General features: G+C 41.7%; 3 protein-coding genes across 4 annotated transcripts; all 3 read right to left on the reverse strand.

Annotated features, from left to right (window-relative positions):
* Positions 1–85: 85 nt before the first annotated feature.
* Positions 86–11,392, reverse strand: rbm10 (RNA binding motif protein 10). Of its 2 annotated transcripts, none has more exons than XM_005732483.2 (23): positions 11,265–11,391; positions 10,711–10,764; positions 10,088–10,631; positions 9,837–9,995; positions 9,684–9,753; positions 8,248–8,321; positions 7,278–7,364; positions 7,094–7,154; positions 6,842–7,000; positions 5,087–5,247; positions 4,809–4,906; positions 4,114–4,201; positions 3,825–4,029; positions 3,596–3,705; positions 3,437–3,518; positions 3,188–3,279; positions 2,884–3,075; positions 2,521–2,712; positions 2,346–2,402; positions 2,075–2,266; positions 1,552–1,599; positions 1,416–1,471; positions 86–1,177 (listed from the first exon to the last, which is right to left on the reverse strand). In XM_005732483.2, exons 2-23 carry the CDS (start codon positions 10,725–10,727, stop codon positions 1,087–1,089), a joined length of 2,835 nt encoding a protein of 944 aa, XP_005732540.1. In that variant the 5' UTR covers positions 10,728–10,764; positions 11,265–11,391; the 3' UTR covers positions 86–1,086. The 2 variants fall into 2 exon arrangements, with proteins under 2 accessions (XP_005732540.1, XP_013766155.1); XM_013910701.1 differs by having other exon boundaries at positions 1,116–1,177; positions 1,380–1,471; positions 11,265–11,392.
* Positions 11,393–11,563: 171 nt separating this feature from the next.
* On the reverse strand, positions 11,564–15,060 carry LOC102199655 (transforming protein RhoA-like). Its single transcript, XM_005732484.2, has 5 exons — positions 14,971–15,060; positions 14,267–14,422; positions 13,726–13,846; positions 13,510–13,640; positions 11,564–13,412 (listed from the first exon to the last, which is right to left on the reverse strand). Exons 1-5 carry the CDS (start codon positions 15,040–15,042, stop codon positions 13,239–13,241), a joined length of 654 nt encoding a protein of 217 aa, XP_005732541.1. The 5' UTR covers positions 15,043–15,060; the 3' UTR covers positions 11,564–13,238.
* Positions 15,061–16,503: 1,443 nt separating this feature from the next.
* On the reverse strand, positions 16,504–21,479 carry usp21 (ubiquitin specific peptidase 21). Its single transcript, XM_005732485.2, has 12 exons — positions 21,263–21,479; positions 20,418–20,842; positions 19,932–19,988; positions 19,721–19,838; positions 19,512–19,626; positions 19,223–19,342; positions 19,068–19,132; positions 18,798–18,985; positions 18,073–18,151; positions 17,865–17,972; positions 17,242–17,356; positions 16,504–17,091 (listed from the first exon to the last, which is right to left on the reverse strand). Exons 2-12 carry the CDS (start codon positions 20,571–20,573, stop codon positions 16,998–17,000), a joined length of 1,215 nt encoding a protein of 404 aa, XP_005732542.1. The 5' UTR covers positions 20,574–20,842; positions 21,263–21,479; the 3' UTR covers positions 16,504–16,997.
* Positions 21,480–21,503: the final 24 nt, after the last annotated feature.

The raw sequence follows: 21,503 nt of genomic DNA on the forward strand, positions 1-21,503 counted from the left end.
AGGGTTTAGCCTTGTACATTTATGTTAGAACTGCCAACACATGCAGACACTGTGAATGACATACTACGAATGTTACCTCCCAACGTAATATGAAGGAAAGACAGCTACGTTTATTGGTTATTACAGGTAATCCAAGTGTTTTTTCTCCGATGGCTCTCAGCAAACCGACGACTGGATTTGTTGCTGATCACCATAGAAACCATTCCGCAGTAACCGGAGCACAATTAATTTAAGGAACACAAACGTAGTTTGCAACAGCGATACAGTTTCACCATTTCAGTGTTGCTTTACAAACCCGATGCCAACAGTCACATTACATTCCTCTTTTTGTGCGGATAAACAGCTTTGGAAATTTCAATGCAAAATGTTGCCATATTAGCTACAGTTTACTGACTAGCCCACACAATACACGAGTCAATATTGGTGAAAATGTATTATTTTGAATTCATTTACATGAGCTTGATGAAACACGGTCACATTACTGAACAAATACAGAAATAAAAAATACTTCTCTGAAAAGTTAGCGAATGTGAATCTACACCTGCTATATGATAAACTGAGACACTTTAACCCTATACACTAGTGTTAGCACGATCCTGTCCAATTCATGAGGCCACGAGTTTGTTAGCTTTCACTGTTGTATAAAAATGCTCTTTTTAAAATGTACACAGTTCAAGCCCAGATTAGTCATTCACTGAATGACAAGGCATATAGCATTAATTTTAAAAAAAAAATCTATGGTGCATAGACAGTAATATTAAAAATCCCAATTTGCTGACATAAAGACCGCAAATGTTTTCCCGTCCACAAAACTTGTTTATCACACACACAGGCTCTGAAGCAAGTGAGAACTCAAAACTGCATCATTCAGGAAGCAAGCAAAAAGGTGCAATCTGTGCAATATCCTGACATCTACTGCTACAGGATCAGTTCATAAGATTATTACCACTGAGCACTGCCATTGTTGAGGTAACTAATGTCAAATCAAAAGAAGTTTTTTAAATATATTTATCTATATGATGTTAATGGGGAAGTGTTGCGTGCTGGGCTTCGTCTTTGTCCTTCGTGGGTCAGGAAGATTAATGGTCACTCCACTTGCATATTGCGCAACAGCAGTCCTCTTTTCACACCTCCCTGTAGCATTCTTGCACCCAGACTAGTGTCTGTGACCCCATCACTACAGGAAGAAAACAAAAAGTGTAAGGGGACACACAAGCACAAATAAGTTGTGTCACATACATCATAGTTAAGTTATACAGTTGCACCAACATCACCGCCACACAAAGCTGTAACTAGAATAAAACTAAAGCAAAAAGGAACCAGTCCATGGCAGTGTCAATAGCAAGCTGTAACCCTGAATAAGTTGCAAAAAAACATACAGCGTCTAGTTAGTGGCATCACTGCTGCTTCCTTACATGGGGTTAAACTTCCTCTTCTTAAGTTCAGGACCGTCAAGTCCACCTGCTAGTCTCTGCAAAAAGACAAGATAAAATTATTTTAAAAGAAACACGCATTTCAACATTATTCTGCAGATGTGGAGGACTGACCAACCTCTTTGCTTGCAGCTTCCTGCTGGGCTCGTCTCTGCTCCAGGTTTTGCTGAGGGCACAAAGAAGTGAAATTCAAGTCACAGCTGCAACAGGAATGCCAAACTGGATTTTACACTCGTATTGCGCACAAAGGTCTTATATGCAACGTTCAGTTTACACACCCTGTAAAACTGAATCTGAATGGACGGCTGTTAACAAGTAGATTAAGGTGACCTTGCTTCACTGGACCGATTAAAATAAATAAGATCTTCATTTATAGGCTCTGCTTTCAGGCTTTAGAAGCCAGAAACCAAATTCAACTTGCTTTAGTGCATAATAAGCACATGTATGCACCTGCATCTGCCCACTTTCAAATTCTCCAATTTCACAATTGTGCCTTTAATCACCAATAACAGCAGCTGGTGGTGTGCCTCAGTACTTGTGCACACGAGTGCAGAATGTATGGTGTTGCTCCTCAACAGAGCACTGATGCTACTTATCATTTGTAGAGTTTTTATGATGAAGGAAAACTTGATTTAAACCACCTTATGTAGTTCAGAAAGCTGCTGGTGCCTGATGAGGGCCTCCTTGCTTGGGAACTGCCTCCTACACAGCAGACAGGCCAGTTTAACCCAGTCTGTCAATCTTCCTTCCTTTTCATCCTTCTCGCCTCCTTCTTCTTCACTGTCAGTTTCTCCACTGTAGGCTGGGACCAGACCCTGCTGCCGAGGAGGCGACTGGGAACAATAAAAAGAAGAAAATAAAGAAAATGTACACCTCTAACACCTACAAAATCTCTCTCTCCCACTTCCTTACTTCTGCACTTTGGCGGATCTGATCCAAAAAAATCTGAGGCCGTTCAGACAGTGCCCCCTGGAAGACAGAAAAACATTGATTCAGTGATCTGTTCATATCTGCGTCTATGATTCAGAGACAGCCACTATCACAACCTCGTGCCCTGAGGGTTCAGACATTTACAGATAAAACACACCTTTTTCTCTAGAACAGCATAGCCTGCATCAGCACTCGCAGACTCCCTGTGATCATCTAGGCGACTGTGTCCAGGTGCCCGAGTATAACCAGGAGGTGCTGCTGAGCCGGTGGCAGGGGATGAAGACACAGAACGCATGTTCTCCTTTTGTCTGTTCAGACTTTTAGCCCAACGCTCCATGTCTTTGGCAATCTATTATAACAAACCACAAGAAACTCAGTTAAAAATTACTTAACTACATATTTTAAGTGTCAAACTGAATGGGTGGCAAATTATGAAATCTAACTTCAATTAGCCATTAGCAGATATATTTGTTAAACCAGAAATGATAATGTCCAAAAGCTGACTTCTGTGTATCAGCACCTGTTGAGCTGTTTTATTCTTGGGTTTGTCTTTTTTCTCCTTGCTGCCAGAGGTAGCAAACAGTGATTCTGAAGGAGCTGCACCATCACTTGGAGGAGCACCTTCTGTGTTTGACTGACTGGCAGCAGGAATGTACGTATGTTTCTCTCCATCCCAGTACATGTACTGCTGAGTGTGAGAGTTGTAGTAGTACTGCAAAGACAAAGGGAAATGCAAAAACAGATTGAAATACCAAGGGGCATAAGCAAAACACACACACACACAAATGTCCTACAAAACATATAGATTGCTTTGGGCTGTTTACCTGTGAATTAGGGTCATAGTAGAGACCTGTGAATGGGTCATAATAGTAGCCAGAGCTTTCGTCATAGTGGTAAGTGGAGACATCTGGCACAGCTGTAGTATGAGACACATGGTATTTGCATCAGGGTCAGATTTTCAATATTTTTTCCTGAATGAAAGGTAAGCTTGCCAGTAGTCAGCAGCAATTATTTGCAATTATTAGCGAAGATGTAAATTCCCCAGAGGGAACACTAAATACATGAAGCCTTACGATACTGCTGGAGCTCATGTTCAGTGCCTGGGATTGCAGGCTGGCTGGGTGCAGCTGGTTGTGGTTTTCCCACTATTTCAACCTGTGAAGTGACAGAGATTTTAAAAACAGGAAAAACACAAGGAACAAATGGAAGAAGGAAAAGGCATCAAGTTCTACCTGTGTCCCCGGTGTGGTGGCAGCTGTGGTGATGAGAGGAGTCTGTGTATGAATGAGCGGCTGCTGCACAACCACTGAGGCAGGTTTGGCTGCCTCAGATGAAATGACAGCTGCACATGGGCAAACAAGTGCAAATAAGTGGCTTCAGAGGAAGCTTAATGTAATTGTATGCAACTACATGATATACAGATATGTGTGTGTTATAAACTTATTGGCATGTCATACAAACCTGGGGCTGCTCCTCCCGCGTAGGCTCCATTCAGGGAAGCTACTCCACTTGTCAAAGCAGTAACCCTGTTATCTGCTTGGGGCTTGAAAGTTGTGCCATCTTGCCCTGCGTACTCAAGCCCTTCCTGACTGTATGTCACTGCTGCCCCCTGCTGATACACACTTGTATCAACACTCTGGCCTCCACCTGGTCCATTTTGAGAGGTCTGAGAATTTAAAAGAATAAATACAGTGATCATGCAATCTGTATTAAGGATGTGGTATATATGCTGTAATACGTCAAACTTTACCTGAGTGACAGCCCACTGTGCAGCAGCTATAGCGGTGCTGGCCACTGTAGCAGCACTCACTCTGCTACCATCCGTTACAAACACATCCCTAACATAGACAAGAGACAGAGTGAGGGCTTTAATCAAAAAGCTTTTGGAGGGTTGTTACATTGAATAGCTTCATTTCAACCATCATTGCTCTTCTAATACATTCACAAAATGCTTTACAATTCTAATAATCACATGATCAACCTGCATTTCTTTGTAATGTGATCAGTCCATTTACTAGTCTAATTTCACACTCCAGTAAAATGCCTGACTCTTACATAGTACCTTGCTCTAGCACACAAAGCACGTTATACACCATGTCGTCGAAGGCCTCGAGGAAACGGTTGTTGTGATTTGGTGCTATATAAATAAATCAATTTAATTCATGCAAACACCTTTTTCCAAGCTTTCTATCTTTCTAACCTTTACACACATTCACACCTCAACTGATGTATCAGGAGAGCAACTTAAAGTTCAGTATTTAACTAAGGATATTTTGGCATGCAGACTTGAGCAGCCAGGACCAACCCACCTATCTTCCGACTGGTAGCTGACCTGCTCTACCTGCTGAGCTACAGCCACCCACATCCACTGTGCAATTATAATATAGTAAAGCGTGGAGTCCCCGTATGTTCTTTGCAATTAAGTTTGGGTGTGTGAGCATTTACCGTTTGGAGCCTTTGGCAAATTCAACTACAATGACCTTCCCATCAATAGATAGAAGTGGCTGGAGAGCCTGCAAAATCTGGAGCAACTGAGATGCCTCCTGTTAAACACACACAGACCACTGGGTGGGTGAACGCATATTTAAGACAAAGCTCATTAAAAAAATACAATAAGTAAGCTAAAACTAAAAAGGTTTTGCTTAGTTTACTTCAGATACAAGTCAGTAAAACAAAAACAACCCTGGCTTATGTGTGTATGTGTGTGTGAGCTTGTGTCTCACCACTATGGTAGATAGTTGTAGAAAGGCAAAGCCCCTGTTGAGGTGTGTGTGTTTGTCCTTGATTAGACGAACGTTGGAAGGGGAGAGGGTAGCAAACGGAGCCAAAGCAGACAAAATAGCTTCTACTGATGTATGTGGGCCAAGGTTCCTTAGTATCAAAGCTGTTGAGAGAGTGGATGAGGTATATTTAAGATGCATTAACAAATAACAAATACTGGCAGCTGTCAGTGCTACCCCTTAGCTCCCAAGTAGATGCACATATGGTATAAATTTGAAACCTCCTACTTGAGTTACTGCATTCACCCTAACCCTCTGACTTTGAGGTTAAAGTCAGTGAAATTCAAACTAGTCCAGAGATTTTTAGTAGATGCAGCTATGGCATGAATTTCAAATCCATCACCTTGTTCGTGACTCATCGCATTTACAAACTTGGGTGTCCACACAACCCACCCAACCACATCTCAGGGTGACAAAAAGACAAAAACAGTCTTTTACAGCTAAAAATGAAACAATTTGTGACCCAAGTACACTGATGCACACAAAGCCTACAAGCTTTAGCTAAGTAAGGTGGCAAGAAAGAAATCATTAAAAACAATTTTTAGACATAAGGTTATCCCCCAAGTTTCTTAAAAGAAAATATTGCTATGATGAGGAACACGAGTATTTCCATTTATACGTTTCACAACAAACCTTCTTGGTCACTGTGGGTGTACCACAGGGTTCTATTTTAGGTCCTAATTATTTGCTTCCACTTGGTGACGTTTTATGACTTCATATCCCCTCTCACTGCTATACTGATGACAAAGATTTCCCAGGAGATCTCCTGACCCCTCTTAAACTGTTTCAGTGATGCCAGTTGTTGGTTGGCACAAAATCTTCTACTTTATATCTCAAAATCAGAAATCTTATTGCTCAGTCCTACAAACAACCTTAACCAAACACCATTTACAGTTCCCTAGGTCCTGTATCTTGTGTGTGTGTGTGTGTGTGTGTGTGTAAAGCTTGTTGTCAGAAAATTGGGGCTGCAACTTCAGTCTTTTCTCGTGGGTTTTAAAAAGTCCAGTCTTGCTTCCTATAAATGAGAATTGCTGTACAAGTGTCATACCTGGCAAAAAAATAATAATGTCATTAATTTATTCTAGTAAGGCTCAAGTTCCTTCTCTCTGGAATTAATGGAAAGTTACTCTCTCACCTCCAACTGGTTCAGAATACAGCAGTCTGGCTTTTTACTGAGCAGATGGCATCACATCACCCAAAAGCTGGCTTCTCTCCATTGGCTCCCTGCACTTTTTAGAACTGATTTTAAAGTGTATTCATCATGTCAAAGCATGTGGCAGTCTGGCACCAAGCTATATAGCAGAAATTTTAACCACTGAGGAACTAGTTTGCAGCCTGAGAGTCCTTCAGGCAGTTGTAGGTGCTTTTGGCATTAAAACCCTTCACTTTTTGAAGAATTACTTGGGAAGACCAGGGTCAGAATTTGTGACCATCTATGAAGCAGCTTTTATCTGATGTCATTTGTGATGACTTTATACAATTACATTTGTTGTGTTTTTAATATGAGGTTTTCAGTTTTTAAGTAAAGTCCACATATTTTCTTTAATGTTTTAAAGTTTTCCCTCCCAGTACTCCATTTTGGTCTGTCAAAGCAATTTGTAAGCCTTAAATTAAAAGACGCTTTATTAACAGAGATGATTATCATCATCACCAATATTAGCATTATTATTTTCATTGTTATTAGAGGAGATGACTTACTGTCATTAGCAACATCTGCCTGTTGTGGAGCTTGGCCCGGTGTGACAGGAGGACCAGAAGAGTGGTAAGGTGCTGGCAAGGGCAACAAACCTTGGGCTCCCTCCTTTTGAAGACCAACAGGCAAGTCCTTCTGTACCTGGGGCAACTTCAGCTCAGCCTCTGGCAAAATACAACATGTTAGTATTACTGTTCAATAAGCAAGACCTCATGTTATAAAGGAGAGAAGAGGTGAAACATTGAGTGAAACCTTACCCGATTTAGGAACGTTGCATTTAAAGCACTTCTCTCTCCTCTTGAAGTTTTGTACACCACACTGTTGAATTGTTATACAACCTTGTTAACAATCTTCATAAATTAGCCAAATGAATGACTGGCTTTATATTATATAACACGCATTCAAATTGTACATCGTGGTAATTCATAGCAAGCACCGGACCTTGTTGCAGAGCCAGTCCTCATTGGCACGCGGTTTGGGGTCGCTGAAGTGCATCGACACTCTCTGCCCTAGAATCGACAGCACTCCCTGAAGGAAAAAGAAAGAGAGGGGGGAATAACAAAGAATGATTATCAGTGATAATTAGGCCACACATGCCATAGAAAGGCCTCATCTCACAAGAGATGAGAGAGAGTGAAAGGGAAAAGAGAGAGGGAGAGGAATAGAGAGAAAGAGTACAACTGAGGCTGAAAGGAAGAGGACACCAGAGAATTGACCTTCAGCTTTAGGAAATTCGGACGGACGGTGAGATGGTATATATGTAGTCTGTGAGTGCCCATTTTTAAAGGACACAATGTGCTTTGTTCAATTGTGTCATCCCTCCCCCCTTAAGGGGAAACCTTTCCAAAGTTGTCCACACAACCCATCCCATTGTCACCACCTTTGTCCCCCAAAGAGACAATAGCTCTGTCCTAAAGATGTAATCATGGCAGATGTGAAAAGCTCAAAAACAAGAAAATGAAGCAATATATTGGTTCTGATTCAACATACAACAGACCATGTGAGACATTATATTCACACTGTCATACTATCCCAAAGGTGGTACTGTGAACTCAGGAAAGAAAGCGAGACAAGTCACTGAATAAAAGAGGAGAATATGATGGACGAATGATGATCAGTTTGACTGGGAGGTCTCGTCTATGAGAACTATCAAGTTACCCCTTGGTTGTCAGAATTACGCAACATGAATTGGTTTGAATTGTCTAATTGTAATTGTGGAAAGAAAAGAGGAATCTTCCTTCAAGCACTACCTACCTGAGGACCGATGTTATTTAATCATTCTAATTTTTATTGTTATGCTAGAATGCATTTTAAGCACAGGATGGTATGACGTGACTGTATGAGATTAGCTTTTGTGTCTCACTGAATACATTTATATATGTGTATTTGTGTCTGTGTAGGAGAGAGTGACCTGGTTGGTCTCCATCCAGCGGGTGGCCTCCTGTATGAGATTAAACTCGACGAAGGCGAATCCTCGGCTCTGACCTGGACACCGCCCAGCGCCATGGCAACCGAACAACAACAACAACATAACAACAACAACGCAGTGAGGGGTTAGTGCTGCATATACAGAGGAGAGAGAGACCCTGTATCAGCACCAGTCAAAAAAAAAATCATTGCTTCCTCTCTCCTTTAAAAATACCACACATGATAGTCAGTTGGAGAGGCACTGTCAAATTCTCTGCATGGGCAGGAGGATGTAATGTCAAGTAACTCAGTAGGGTCAAGGTAAGAGGGAGGGATAGAGAGAGAGAGAGAGAGCTACCCACTCATCAGTTTGAAACTGAGCTCTTTGGTTTTTAATGATGAAGCACACAGGCAGCAAGAGAACACACACACGTGCACACCAATGTCTCTCCTACTCTGCGAGTCAGAACAATCTAGCTCTGTGATGGCAGGTCGCCTCTTAAATGCTTCATATCCTGTCCAGACATTGCAATAAATGATAATATAGATATGTAACTATTGAAATTACAAATTGATCAGCATTTAAACATTTATTACATGAGTACTTTTCCTAACACGCACACACACAGACAGACAGACCAAAAACAGTAAAACGGTGATGTATGAAAGAGAGCAGTGTGGGGGAATGGAAGTGTGCCGGTGTAAGATAAGCACACCTTACAGACAACCAGAGAGTTAGCAAAGTGGGAGGCCAGTGAGACAATGACCTTAATGGAAAAGAAAAATGACACAAAAAGAACCACAAGCTTTTCTGAGTGGTATGGTTGAAACATATGTAGCTGACAAGTAGCAGCAACGCTTGCATCTAAAATAGCGACAATAGCAAAATCTGCTTCAGATGCCGATTCCTCTTTGACGCTGTTAGTTTGTGAACAACACCTACTCAGACACACCCCGCTTCAATAAGGCAGAAGTTAAAGGATAAAGACAATAAGGGCGCCAAGATGGAAAGGAAAAACAAAGTCATGAACTAAAAAACTACAACTTATGATGGTATGAATGCTTTCTTAAAAAAAAAGAAAAGGAAAAAATAGTCAGGGCTGTGAAGCGTGCATTAATTTTCTTTTTCCTGTGTAAATGCTAGCAAGACTTCAGACATCTGTAGACCAAAGTATCAAAGCAGGAAGCTATGCAAAACTTCGATCTGTATGAGTTGATAAATATGATTGGGTATCTACCATACAGCAGAAGATAGCCACCAAGGATAGAGGAAAAGACACTTATTAATAAAAGAAAAGACAAAGCAGGTATGGAAAAGTCACCTGAAAAAGCAATGAAATGGAAGTGTTGGCAGTGCATGAGTTTGAGAAACAAAAGAAAGAAAAAAAAGAGCATCATAAGAAACACAAAAGAAAAGAGGGGCAATGGACAACTTCTCACCTGAAGATTTATTCCTCATCAGGCGAACTTCTCTCGGCTGGATCCCCTGCTCTTGAAGTTGTGCACGAATCTATGGACAAAGGAGAATTCTAGCTTCAAACTTTTCACAAACAACTTGCGCATCAACTGGCCATTGTTGAGACAAATACGCACCTCGTTGGCAGTGGCACTGGGTGGCAACATACGAAGCATTATGATGTTGCTGGGCCGCTGATTATGGTCTAGCTCTGCACGGTAATCCTGGTCTCTCTGATCCAACTCTTTGTGGGACAGGTCTGGGCCAGCATGCTCCTCCATTCTCATTGGAAAAGCCTACACACATCCGCCACAAATTAATAACCAAAACCAAACAACAATTAAATGTGTATTGTAGTAATTATAAAGATGGACTGATATTGACTTACCCTTCTCTTTCCTGCTCCAGGACGAGAAAACCTGTCATCCTCTCGCTGTCTGCCTGTACCGAATTCCACCTGTTCGGAATGGGAACCACCACGACCCCAGCTGCTTTCCCTGCTTCCTGAATGTGGGCCACTGTTCTCCGGAAAGCCTGTTCCACCTTTCCCCCGTCCCCTTTCCTGAAGGCCAGGCCGTAACTGCTCAAATTCCTGCCTGGATCCCTCCTCCTCTCGCTGGAGTATAGGATGGGCTAGATCAGGTTGTGAGGTGTGAGGGGACCACAGTAGCCCTTTCCCCTCACGCCCTACTTCTCCTCTACCATCTACTCTCTGATGAAACCCCGGATGCTCCTGCAGACAACCCGGTGAGAAGTCATGGATACCCAGTGACTGCTCATCACTGCCATACTGTCTATCACCCTCCACTCTGACATCAAATCCCGTGCCTGCCTCCTCTTCCTCTTGGCCATAGCCACGATAGTCCATGTCCCGGAAATTGTGATCATTGTGAGTGCCACCATAGCGACCCAGGCGATCACCTCGCCCACCCCTGCTGACCACAAAAAACTGCGTGAGAGACTTGTGTGATAAAATGCGCGAAAAAGACGTGAAAATCACATTAAACTCACCTTCTCTCATAGTCCATGCTGATCCACTTACTCTGCCCCTAGTGAGTCGTTCTTCTGTTTACAGAAATGCAGCACACAAATCACACATCACTTCAGATGAAACACGTTATAGAGCCACGCTGAAATTGTACAACCTCGTGAGCAGGTACCTTAAAGTCATAGGCTGTGCAAAGTGTGAATAATTAATTAGATTGATTTTAATTTTTAAAACCTTGCACAATCCAATGACTTCTCCAACTTTGACATATCAAAATGACTTCTCTCAGTGCTACACAGACTACTAACTAAAAGCCACAAATAAACAAACAGCAAAATAACCCTGCACCATTAATAAAAAATAAATAAATTGAGTGCGCAACGCACAGGATCAACCCGCAATCCAAAAAGGAGTAATCAACAACAATGACGTGTGACGGTCAACTGCGTTAGCGGCCAAGCTAACTATGTTAGCTTGAGGTTGGTTAGCTAGTCCAAGAGGCGACATTCTCTCTAAACGACTGTCAGCTGCTAGAAATACAAGTGCAGTCTTGTGTGAAATTTGAGGGAAAACTCACCGGTAACTCATGTAACCTACAATTGTTCTGTAAATATCACGCTGAAGCCCAGGTAAATGGGGTGTTTTATTTTCAGGCAAGCAAGTGTAAAATGGCCACAGCGAGACATTTCAGAGAGGGAGGGACAAATCCCTTACTCTGGAATTTGATTGGTTGCTGGAAAGCGAATGCATTAACGTCGACGCTGATTGGACGAGACGAACGGGTCAGTCCTAAACTTGCAGCCCATGATTGATTTAAATGGGGGTAAAAATGCACTGCGTTGTTACAAATGTATTTATATATATTAGAGTTGATATGAACAAAAAACAAACAAACAAAACAATCAGATATATAGACATGTTATGTGCAATTTTATTTTAGGAAAAAAAAAAACAGGAAAGTAATTTAAAAAGACAGGGAAATGGTAAATATTAATAAATGAATAAATCAAAGAACACATAAATACCTTAAAACAGATAACCCTAATACCAGCTTTATGAAAACAAAAATCCAGAAATACCCATACATATCACAGTAAAGAAAAAAACGAAAAAAAACAACAACAACAAACAAAAAACCCTCTAGCAACCCACCCTCAAAATACTCTGGCCCAGCCCCTTGACCTTGACTTTCTATTAATTAAATGAGACAGCGGTTACAATTCATCATTTAACTGACATAAGCTGACCATAACAACAGGATCGAGTAAAATGATTAAAATATATGAAGTAAATTAGGCATCAACAATAAAAAGTTATATAGTACAATAATGACAATATCAGTAAAGAGGGGAATGGGGAGAATGGAGTAAAAGGCAAACTCGAAGTACACAACATTACCATGTCCTTACAAGGCCTTGTAAGACATACAGTACATAACAGATAATATAGTGATAAGATAAGCCTACCATCTATCTGAAAGAATATTAAACTTATCAGCTACACCACTTATGATTTGACCCACTGATTAACACAATCAAAAAAGGTCCTAAAAACTCATGTGTTTAACCTGATTGTGCCTCTGGCTATATAGTATGATGTCTTCCAGTAAAGTGAAGGTTTCTATGTCACTCTGAGTAGCTGTTAATTTCATTACCCACCTGAGCCATGAAATGTGGCCATTGGGGGGGAGGGTAACTTTGGCATGGAAAACAGGGGTTAAGGTCAGTGACACAGACGGCCTTTCCATGCATACAGTACGTAGACACATGTTAATACACAACCACACAAATATACACACATTCACTGCATGCAGAGCTGCACTGGAGAAAAACAAACTACCATACAAATGCATACACACACTCTAAAGTACAGGTAAGTAATTCTGTATGGGAAAATATCTCATACAATCTAACTTTAGGCATACCCCTGCATATCGCCTGAGTCAGAAAATGGGCCTGAAGTACCCAAGCCAGTGACAGGGAGAAAGCCTTCAAATGTGAGGTGTGGACTCTTACAAATGACAAATAATACCCTAAGTTATGAATCCCCACCCCTCAACAACCATCACTCTCAAGGCACTACATGTAGGCGATACTGTGTAAAATTTACTTAGAGATGGCCTAAATTCAAACCTAATCATGTCCTTTTCTGACTTCTCTTGTGTTCTCAGTGTCTTTGGCCTTCTATCGACCTTTTCTCTCCTAATTTCCATCATGGCACATTTGCTCCCCTGTTTTGAACTAGTCAACTTCAAATTATACCCATAACCTGCCCTGCAAACTTCTAGATTAGATTTCTTTTCTTTTGTACTTAAATTGATGCAAGAAAAGTGGCACACAACTTAAGAGTCCAAAAACCATGGTGTGTGTGGTCTTTTGAATCATTTCAGATCTGCTCCACTTTGCTAGGGGTAACCGGGTGATCGGAAATTGAGCATCTGCATAACTTTTCTTTCCCATTCCCCCACCCCCAAATATCCCCCCCTGTCAAATTTCAGTGGAGCCTGTCCTCTCTATCTGTGCTTAAGGACAGCCCCCTCTGCTCCCAGTGCCTATAACAGTAGGCAGGTGGACTTCCTGTTACGCTTCTTGGCCTGCAGCGCAGCTCTAGTTGCCATCTCAAAGACTTCCCTCACACCATCTTTGGTTTTGGCAGAACACTCTTGGTAGCCGTAGGCACTGATGCGGTTTGCCATCTCTTTGCCATCTTCATATTTGACTGGTTCCTGGGGACACATGTCACAAAGAAAGTTTACATTTGAATATTATTTTATTGATTTAACTTGTTTGTTTAGCTGAATTTTCTGAAGCCACCACATTTACCTGTTTCATTTTGGCTAGCTCTCGTCTGGTGTGGTCATCATTGCGCAGATCTTTTTTATTTCCTACCAGGATGATGGGAACATTTGGACAAAAGTGCTTCACCTCAGGAGTCCACTTTTCTGGAATATTCTCTACAGTGAGGAGAATGAAAAAGCAATTAATTACATACATCAAGGGGTTCAATACTTACTAGTATGGATGGTGCTCAGATGGTACCTAAACTGTCAGGACTGTCCACAGAGAAGCACATGAGGATAACATCTGTGTCTGGGTAGGACAGGGGCCTCAGCCTGTCATAATCTTCCTGACCCGCTGTGTCCCAAAGTGCTAGCTCTACCTGAAAAGACAGAGAGTAACAGAGTTAAATGACTGGATAAATCTACGGAAGAAGAAAAGCAAAGGCAGAAATGACAATAATATAATTAGATTAGTTAGACAGACTAGATATGGTATAGCAGCAGCTAGTCTGATGACCACAACATGATGTGTTGAAGCATCCTGAGACAAGATATTGAAGAATGAGTTGCCCCCGATGCACCCATTGAAGTGTGATAACGAATGTTAGATAAATATGTATGATTGAGTAAATGTCACTAGACTGGCAGAAATCACTTCAAATGCTCAAATTGAGTAGAAAGGTGCCAAGTACCGGTCCATTAGCAACTAATTAAAGAGGGCAATTGCTTTTATTTAAATGCCATACAAGCACCCACAGCATTACAATCAAAATTATTTGCAAACCATCATTCCCTCTCACCTGTTTCGCGTCCACTTCAATGTCTGCCACATAGTTTTCAAACACAGTGGGTACGTAGACCTCTGGGAACTGGTCCTTACTGAACACGATGAGGAGACAGGTTTTCCCACACGCACCATCACCGACGATCACCAACTTCTTTCTGATAGCAGCCATCTATGGAAGAGTTGAAAACATTGTTGCGCATCCTAAGACAATACTCGCCAGTTAAAAACAAACACAACTTTGAGGTGCATTAATAAATAAGCAGTCTAAATAGGACTAAAATTTTCCGATGCTTCGCTTACAGTTTCCCTTTGCTGACATCTAGCACAAAAATACATCAGAAATCGCTGGTAACGCGCAGAGGTCTCGTTAACCGTACAGTTTGGCAAATAGTTCCTAGCTTACATTACTATGTACATTTAAAGCCGGAACCGATGGCAAACAGGCGGAGGTGCCACTGAGGTGTAGAAACAATTACTCAAACGTTTCCGTGCTACATTCCTATTCCTACTAAAAGCCCGACTACTCCAGTCTGGGGCCTGTCAAACCAGCCTTTGCTAGCAGGAAAGCTAGCGGTGCTTCCTATGAGTTTTATTATTGTCATTCAAAATCCTCTCTCTTAAATTATAACTACAGTATTCATCCCATCACAGCCATATTTATGCGCCTGAAACAAGAATCGGCTTAAAGTTTATACGTTATATAGAGAATTTGATTACCTTGGTGTTTCTCTGTACGCCTTTCTCCTCTTCCTGACCGACTGGAAAACTCCGCCCACCGCTAGTACACATGCGCACTATTACGTCATTCGCAAGTAAAAACCGGTGTGACGGGGAATAATACATAGGTGGCCGTTTGTTTATCTGTTTGTTAGCGAGATAACGCAAAAACAACCCAGCTGAATTTTATGAAAGTTGACGGGGAGGTGGCGCATGAGCAAAAGAAGGATCTGTTGAAATCTGGGGCAAATCCATATTACTTTCAGCAAAATTGGGTATTTTGTTTGAAGGACATTGCTCTCTCCGAACTGTGCGAATTCATTAATTAAGTTAAGGTACTGGACTACTAATTTGTATAGGAATGTCAACCTATGGTGACCATAATCACCATAGGTGAACAGTATGTTTATAGTTTGAATACACACAAAATGGGTGTGTATATATGAATGCATTTGTACATATGCACCATTCCAGTCTGGTTAGTCTCCCCAGCTGACTAACCATGCTCATCCTATTTGAACTTGGGTTTTAAATCCTATTTCTCCAGCAGCACTCAGTTTATTAATAAAAAAATGTATAAATCCCATTTACTACTGGTGTCCCCCAAGAATCTGTCCTGGGACCCCTTCATAAATTGAATATCAGCTTCCATTGTTTTGCTGATTGTATGCAACTCTACCTGTCTAACAAACCTACCATTACTCTCCTACCCACAGCCTTCTGCATTTGACTCAAATCAAATGCAGCTTTTTTCAAACTGAACATTAATAAAACTGAGGTTCTCCTCATTGGCAACAAATCCATCATGTATAAATGTAATTTTTTACCCTCCCTATTGACAACTCCTCAGTTTCTCCCTCCCTCTTGACTCAGGCATCCTCATACTTTCATCTTTGTAACATCAGTCACCTTGGTCCATTCCTCACACCTAATAACACTGCGGTACTTGTTCACACCATGGTTACGTCCCACATTAACTGCTGTAACGATTTTCTTTTTGTTTTCCCTTGCAAGTCTAGAACTCTGCTGCTCACACCATCACCAGAACTCCTTCCATTAATCACATCACACCTGCTCTTCAGCAGCTCCACTTAAAAATCGTACTGATTTCTAGATTCTTTACTTCTCTGAACTTTTGCACATCAGCAAAACAATTCACACTCTTCTTCTTCCCTCCTTCTTACTGTCCATTCCCCGCCATTTGACTACCATGGGGTCTAGAGGCCTCAGTACTCTGCTCACCACCTTTGGAATTCCATCCCACCAGACACGCTTCTTTAAAAGTGGCATATTCACTCTGATGGTCTTCTAATATGAATCCTCTGATCTCAACAATTTTGCATATTGTAGATTTTGTTTATTAGCTTGATGGGTATTTGTCAGTTTATTACTATAGTTTTAACTCTTCTGTGTGAGATGACCTCGAGTGTTTTGACAGGCACCTGAAATAAAATGCGTAATTATTCACTGAACATTTTCATGACCGCTGCATAACTTTTTACATTTAACAAAAAGTAGATTGACATTTGAAAAAGGTTCATTTTATTTAGAGATTTCTGCAGGGCTTTTATTTATGTATTTTCACTTACAAAAATCCACAAACTGTAATTTCACCCAAGGGAACAAGTCTTTTGCATATATTTGTATGTCCCAACTCAAAAATTTTTTTGCACAATATCATAACAAGCATGAGTCGTGACTGTATTACATTAAGAGCTCTGCATCATTCTAAGCACGTCACTCGCTCATGCCTGAGAACTAGGGCACAGAGACTCTTAAGGCTATGGTCTGTCTGAGCTGTCTTAGTGAGACACTTGAAAAGCATCTCTACGGTTTTTAGGGGGAGGACCATGTCTTCAAGCCCTGTTAGACTGAGCATGGCCGCTCTCCTCCTCCTCCTCAGTTCATTTGAGGGTAAGCTCATCGAGTATGAGAAGTTTGCCGATGTCAGAGCACAATACTGCTGTCTATTTGTTTCTATGGACACTGGAGGTAAAGTTGCTCTGATTGGCTGCTTGGCAGCCAGTCTATTTCCTGACGGTGGCGGTGCTGTTGCTGCGCTGGTAGAACAGCACATAGGCTTGATTGGTCTGAAGCTGGTTCTCTGTGAGTGGAGTCACACTGTCAATGGGCAGAGGAAGGGAAAGTTTCAGGTTTATGCAAACATATCTTAATACAGAATAAACAGGGTTTCTCAAACATATAGACCACCTTTGATGTACAGTTGTCAAAATATGTATATATTGTGTGTAAAACGAAATGATATCTCACCTGGAATCATTGTAGAAGCACCAGCCATTTTCATCTAAGCAGCAGGCTGTGTAATGTCCCATGTTTACTGTCCCAGCATGGTTACATATTGCATATAAATCATACAGAACTGAGCCTGTGGGGACAAACATAGATCCAGAATTATATAGTAACATAAATACAATGAGTTACTTAATCCAGGGTTCAGAACTGTATTGTGTCAGAATTCCAGATGTGCAGTTTATGGAATAATCTCTGTTGCAAGCGATTAAATTAGGATATGATTGCGTATATCCCAATATTCCTTTATTTTCTATTACAATGCATGGTTTGAGTCAGTGAATCATCATGTTAACCTCCCTATGCTTAAAACAACAGATTCATAGTTCACAGCTAAAAACCTTTTTTGCAGCTGATTTATGCCTTTTCTTCTAACTCTCTTTTTCCTCTCTCTCACCAGCCATTTGTCAAAATAAAATCATGTAAAGCAAGCTCTTAAAACGGTTTTGTAGTGCGCTCTACCTACTTGTGTCAAAAAGTTAAAAGCCCAGGTTTTCTTCCACATTTTATTGCTTCAACCTTTAGCTGCACTCCTTTTGTTGAAAATACAGCATGAATGGATCACACAGGCTCGGTTCTCTTACCACAGTCGACAGGTCCGTATGGTCCAAGGTCCAGGTTGGTGAGTGGGAAGGACACATATATAGTGCTTTTACTGATGGACCACCTTGACGTCGTGAAACGGTTCAGATCTTATCGAGACTGTTAAGTATTCTTAGCGTCACACATCTGTGCAGATAAAAATCACACGCCTAAAAGCATCACAAGTGGAAGAGTTGTTGCCAAGGATACGGATCACTATAACCTGGGGAAACCTCTGGATAGACAGCCGCTTGGTGCACTCTGTACGCCTGTTACACCTCTCGCACATCTGAAGAATGTATAAACACACATATACACACCTCAACACAACATACCTTACACATGCACACAGGGTCCGGCGTATATATCAAGTACAAATGAGCAATGTTGTTTAGTGAGCCACTAATAACTAAGATGCACTTAAGTTGGACGTTCTTATGACAGAAAGAAATTCAAGAATTCTCATCATCTGCCTCACTGTTTATGAAATTAAATGGTTTTTTGTGCCAGATGATTGCATTTCTTTGAAATGTTTTCATATTGATGAGATCACTGTATTAGTCGTTCGGAGTCTAGCAGTTTACCCAACTCCCCGGTTTGATCCCGGGAGGGGACACAAATCCCTTTGGGCTTGTGACAGGAAGTGTAAAAACATCTGCCACATCTGGAGCTACCTGCTGTTATTACCCCCCATGTAAATAAGAGAGCAGCTGAAAGTAGCTTTACTGTTCAAGCCATTTGACTTCTTTCACACATCTATATGTTATGATCTTTATATGGACTAAAGACAAAAACGTAATGATATGTGTAGGTCATAAATGGATCAAAACTGTTAAATCATCTCCTTGCTTACAGTGTCTGTGTCGATATGTTTTAATCACACTATTGCTGATCCAGACAGTTGCTGAGATTCGACAATCATCGCTTTAACTTACTGGCGAATTCTCCTTGTCCAGCTTCTCCTCCTGAGAGAAGAGGTCCAGACACTCCCTGAGCGTGACCTCCCCAGTAGAACTCCTCTTGGGGATGGGCAGTGACAAATCGCAGAACACATCAAACGTGTTGGAGTAGTGAGAGCAGACTGAGCAATGCAGTGAGCTCCGCAGCTGGCCTGAGAACAGATCTGCAGGGACCAGAATGATCAGCGGTCTGCTTTAACGGGGATAAAAATAATGGATGAATTTGACTGGAGTGGCTCTCCTCACCAACAATTATGCTGTCATCTCTCTCCAAGTGCTTCTTCCACATGACAGCCGCCTCCTCAGATATTCTAAGGGAGGATAAGAAAAATGATCAGAACGTGCTCACATGCAGGTAATCACTGTTTTAAGGACAGATTTATTCATTTTAGCATACACACCGAAACCTAGCAAATTTTTGTTCGGGCTCCTTCCCGGCTCGTCTAACGTATGGTCTGCGATTTATTTCGGTATGCAGCTTGTCGAGTAGGAACCTGAGGAACTCCTGAGCATCCTGTTGACTGTGGTGAACGCAGAAAAATTAGCAACTAGTTCTTCACAAGAATCAAAAGTCTGTACAAGTGGAACAAGAGAAGGAGTTTAACAGTTTACACATAAGTGGTAAAAAAGTTGTTAACCTCGAGGAAAGGCGAAACAGAACCCCCCCACAAAACACATCCATATCCTCACCTGTAACCATTGAAGTAAGGCACTGCTTCTGTGAATACATTGTAAAACTGTCTAGGATTTACAACTTTGTCTCCTTCATTTACATCCCAAAGGCCCGACAGCACCTTAGAGAAAGCTGGCATGGCAAGAAAAACAGAAACAAGAAGAAAACATGAAACTCTGACGCAGGAGAGACAGTCAAGACAGAACAGGAAGGAGAGGAAATGCACCTTCCATCAGTTTAGCTTCCTCTTTGGAGAACTTCTCGTGCTTGTAAGATCTGAGCAGGCAGTAGCCCCGCAGGCCACATGTGTGAGACAAACACTGGACAACTGCATTTAGAAAACACTGGGTCCAAAACAAAAGAAAAAAGGGAGAGTGATGTCAAATAATGTTCATTTCAGAGGCCCTTTAAGAGTTTCATCTGTCATCTTTACTTACGGTGTTTCCTACGTTTCTAAGGCCAGCCCTGCCTCTTCCTAAGGTGAGCTGCTCCTTCTGAAATGTAAAAAACAAAAGGAAGTCGATGACCACAGATCTGTCGGATCTGCGAGTACCATACAGAGCACTGTTCACTTATTTCAAAACACACAGTGTGTGTCCTACTACGTGACCTCTGGATGTGCTGGTACTCCATGTGACTGTCTGCCTTGACCCCGCCATGTCAGTGTGTGTTTAACTTTGGCAGGACAGATTTAGCTTTCTTATCTCATTAGCATAGCAGAAGAGACTAAAAGGAGGTCAGCCTCGAGAGTTCATCCTATTAGAGACCAACGAGGGCTGACAGGTGTTTAAACATGTGTTGATGTGTATTCTCCCTTAACTTCACACCTTTCTTTGTCTGTGCTTGTGTTTTTCTCAGGTAAAATTTCACTTTAAGAGCTTTTAAAAGTTTGAGGATATATTAACGCCATATGTTGTCCACACCTCATTGTCAGCGACCAGAAGCAGGCCCATCAGCGATGTGTAGAGGACAGACTGGGAGATGTCGGTCGTCTCTCTCTGGAGGCCGTTCTGAGACACCAGGGTCCGACACAGAGCTTCACAAGAGCCCTCCCCACTGACACTGCTGGCTCCAGGCATCCTTTTATACTAGTAACCGGCTAAAGTCGCTAACAGAATGGGTCCCGAGATAGAAAGGTGGCCTTCCCAAAGAAATCCTAGCCAGATGGTTTGCGCCTGAGATGGGGAAAGCTGTTCTTCCTAATTTATTTGACATTCAGACTCAGAGGTGAGCAGGACGCGGTGGTCTCACACAGGCCTAATCTGTCTCACGAGACATGTAATCCAGCTCTTTGGTGAATGAAGTATGATGAAGAACTTTTTCCTTTTCAGAAAAATGACATTTGCAGCTGAAGGGAAGAAAAAAGAACAAGTACTCTGTGAATGACCGTCTCTGACGCTAAACCCGTCTCATAAGCAGATGAAGCTGATCCATTACACAACTGTCTCGTTACTGCGGCACGCACGAGAGCACAGAAAGTTTGCATCCACACATGAACATGTCACGTTTAAAACAAATTTTAAAAGCATTTTTGGAAATATCACTCGAGCTGGATTCAGCTCAACAGAACACATTAAAACACTCGGTTATGTAATCAATGACACACCAGTCACACACACGAGGCGTCTCCTGAGATCTAAGCAATGCCAAAGGTTACTGACTTTTGGAGGTAACTCGTAAACACTTTATTTGCAAACAAAGTAACTTTGCAAATAAAGCCGGTCAAATGTAGCAGGACTAACAAACACACAGAGCGGTGCAGACTCACCTGGTCACTCTATCTGTGGACAAACTGTCCCAACCAAACTGTTCCCATCATCTGCTGAGCTGTTAAAAATGCATAAGGGGCCGTCTACTGTTTCACCGTGTGCCTGTTGGCCAGAGCTGAAAGTCTACCTCGCCCCTGTCCTGTCACCGGTGTCAATGAGAGAAGGAGGGAGATGGAGAGTGCGAGAGGGAGGGGTGGAGGATAATCAGCTCTAATCCTTTCTCTGTAGATCTTGTTGGCT

Source organism: Pundamilia nyererei, unplaced genomic scaffold, assembly GCF_000239375.1.
Source record: "Pundamilia nyererei isolate P.nyererei 1_Seehausen unplaced genomic scaffold, PunNye1.0 scaffold00047, whole genome shotgun sequence".
In the NCBI taxonomy this organism is placed as follows: domain Eukaryota; kingdom Metazoa; phylum Chordata; class Actinopteri; order Cichliformes; family Cichlidae; genus Pundamilia; species Pundamilia nyererei.

Coding starts and splice junctions, on each gene's coding strand:
- usp21 (XM_005732485.2), bottom strand. CDS start 20,573: ATGCCTGGAGCCAGCAGTGTCAGTGGGGAGGGCTCTTGTGAAGCTCTG. Junction 19,627..19,720: donor GGAAGCTAAACTGATGGAAG/GTGCATTTCCTC, acceptor TTGCCATGCCAG/CTTTCTCTAAGGTGCTGTCG. Junction 17,973..18,072: donor TCCCCAGGTTATAGTGATCC/GTATCCTTGGCA, acceptor AGTCTCGATAAG/ATCTGAACCGTTTCACGACG.
- LOC102199655 (XM_005732484.2), bottom strand. CDS start 15,042: ATGTGTACTAGCGGTGGGCGGAGTTTTCCAGTCGGTCAGGAAGAGGAG. Junction 14,423..14,970: donor GCGTACAGAGAAACACCAAG/GTAATCAAATTC, acceptor ACTCTTCCATAG/ATGGCTGCTATCAGAAAGAA. Junction 13,641..13,725: donor GGACAGTCCTGACAGTTTAG/GTACCATCTGAG, acceptor TCCTCACTGTAG/AGAATATTCCAGAAAAGTGG.
- rbm10 (XM_005732483.2), bottom strand. Junction 3,076..3,187: donor ACTATGACCCTAATTCACAG/GTAAACAGCCCA, acceptor TTGTCTTTGCAG/TACTACTACAACTCTCACAC. Junction 2,267..2,345: donor AGATCCGCCAAAGTGCAGAA/GTAAGGAAGTGG, acceptor TATTGTTCCCAG/TCGCCTCCTCGGCAGCAGGG.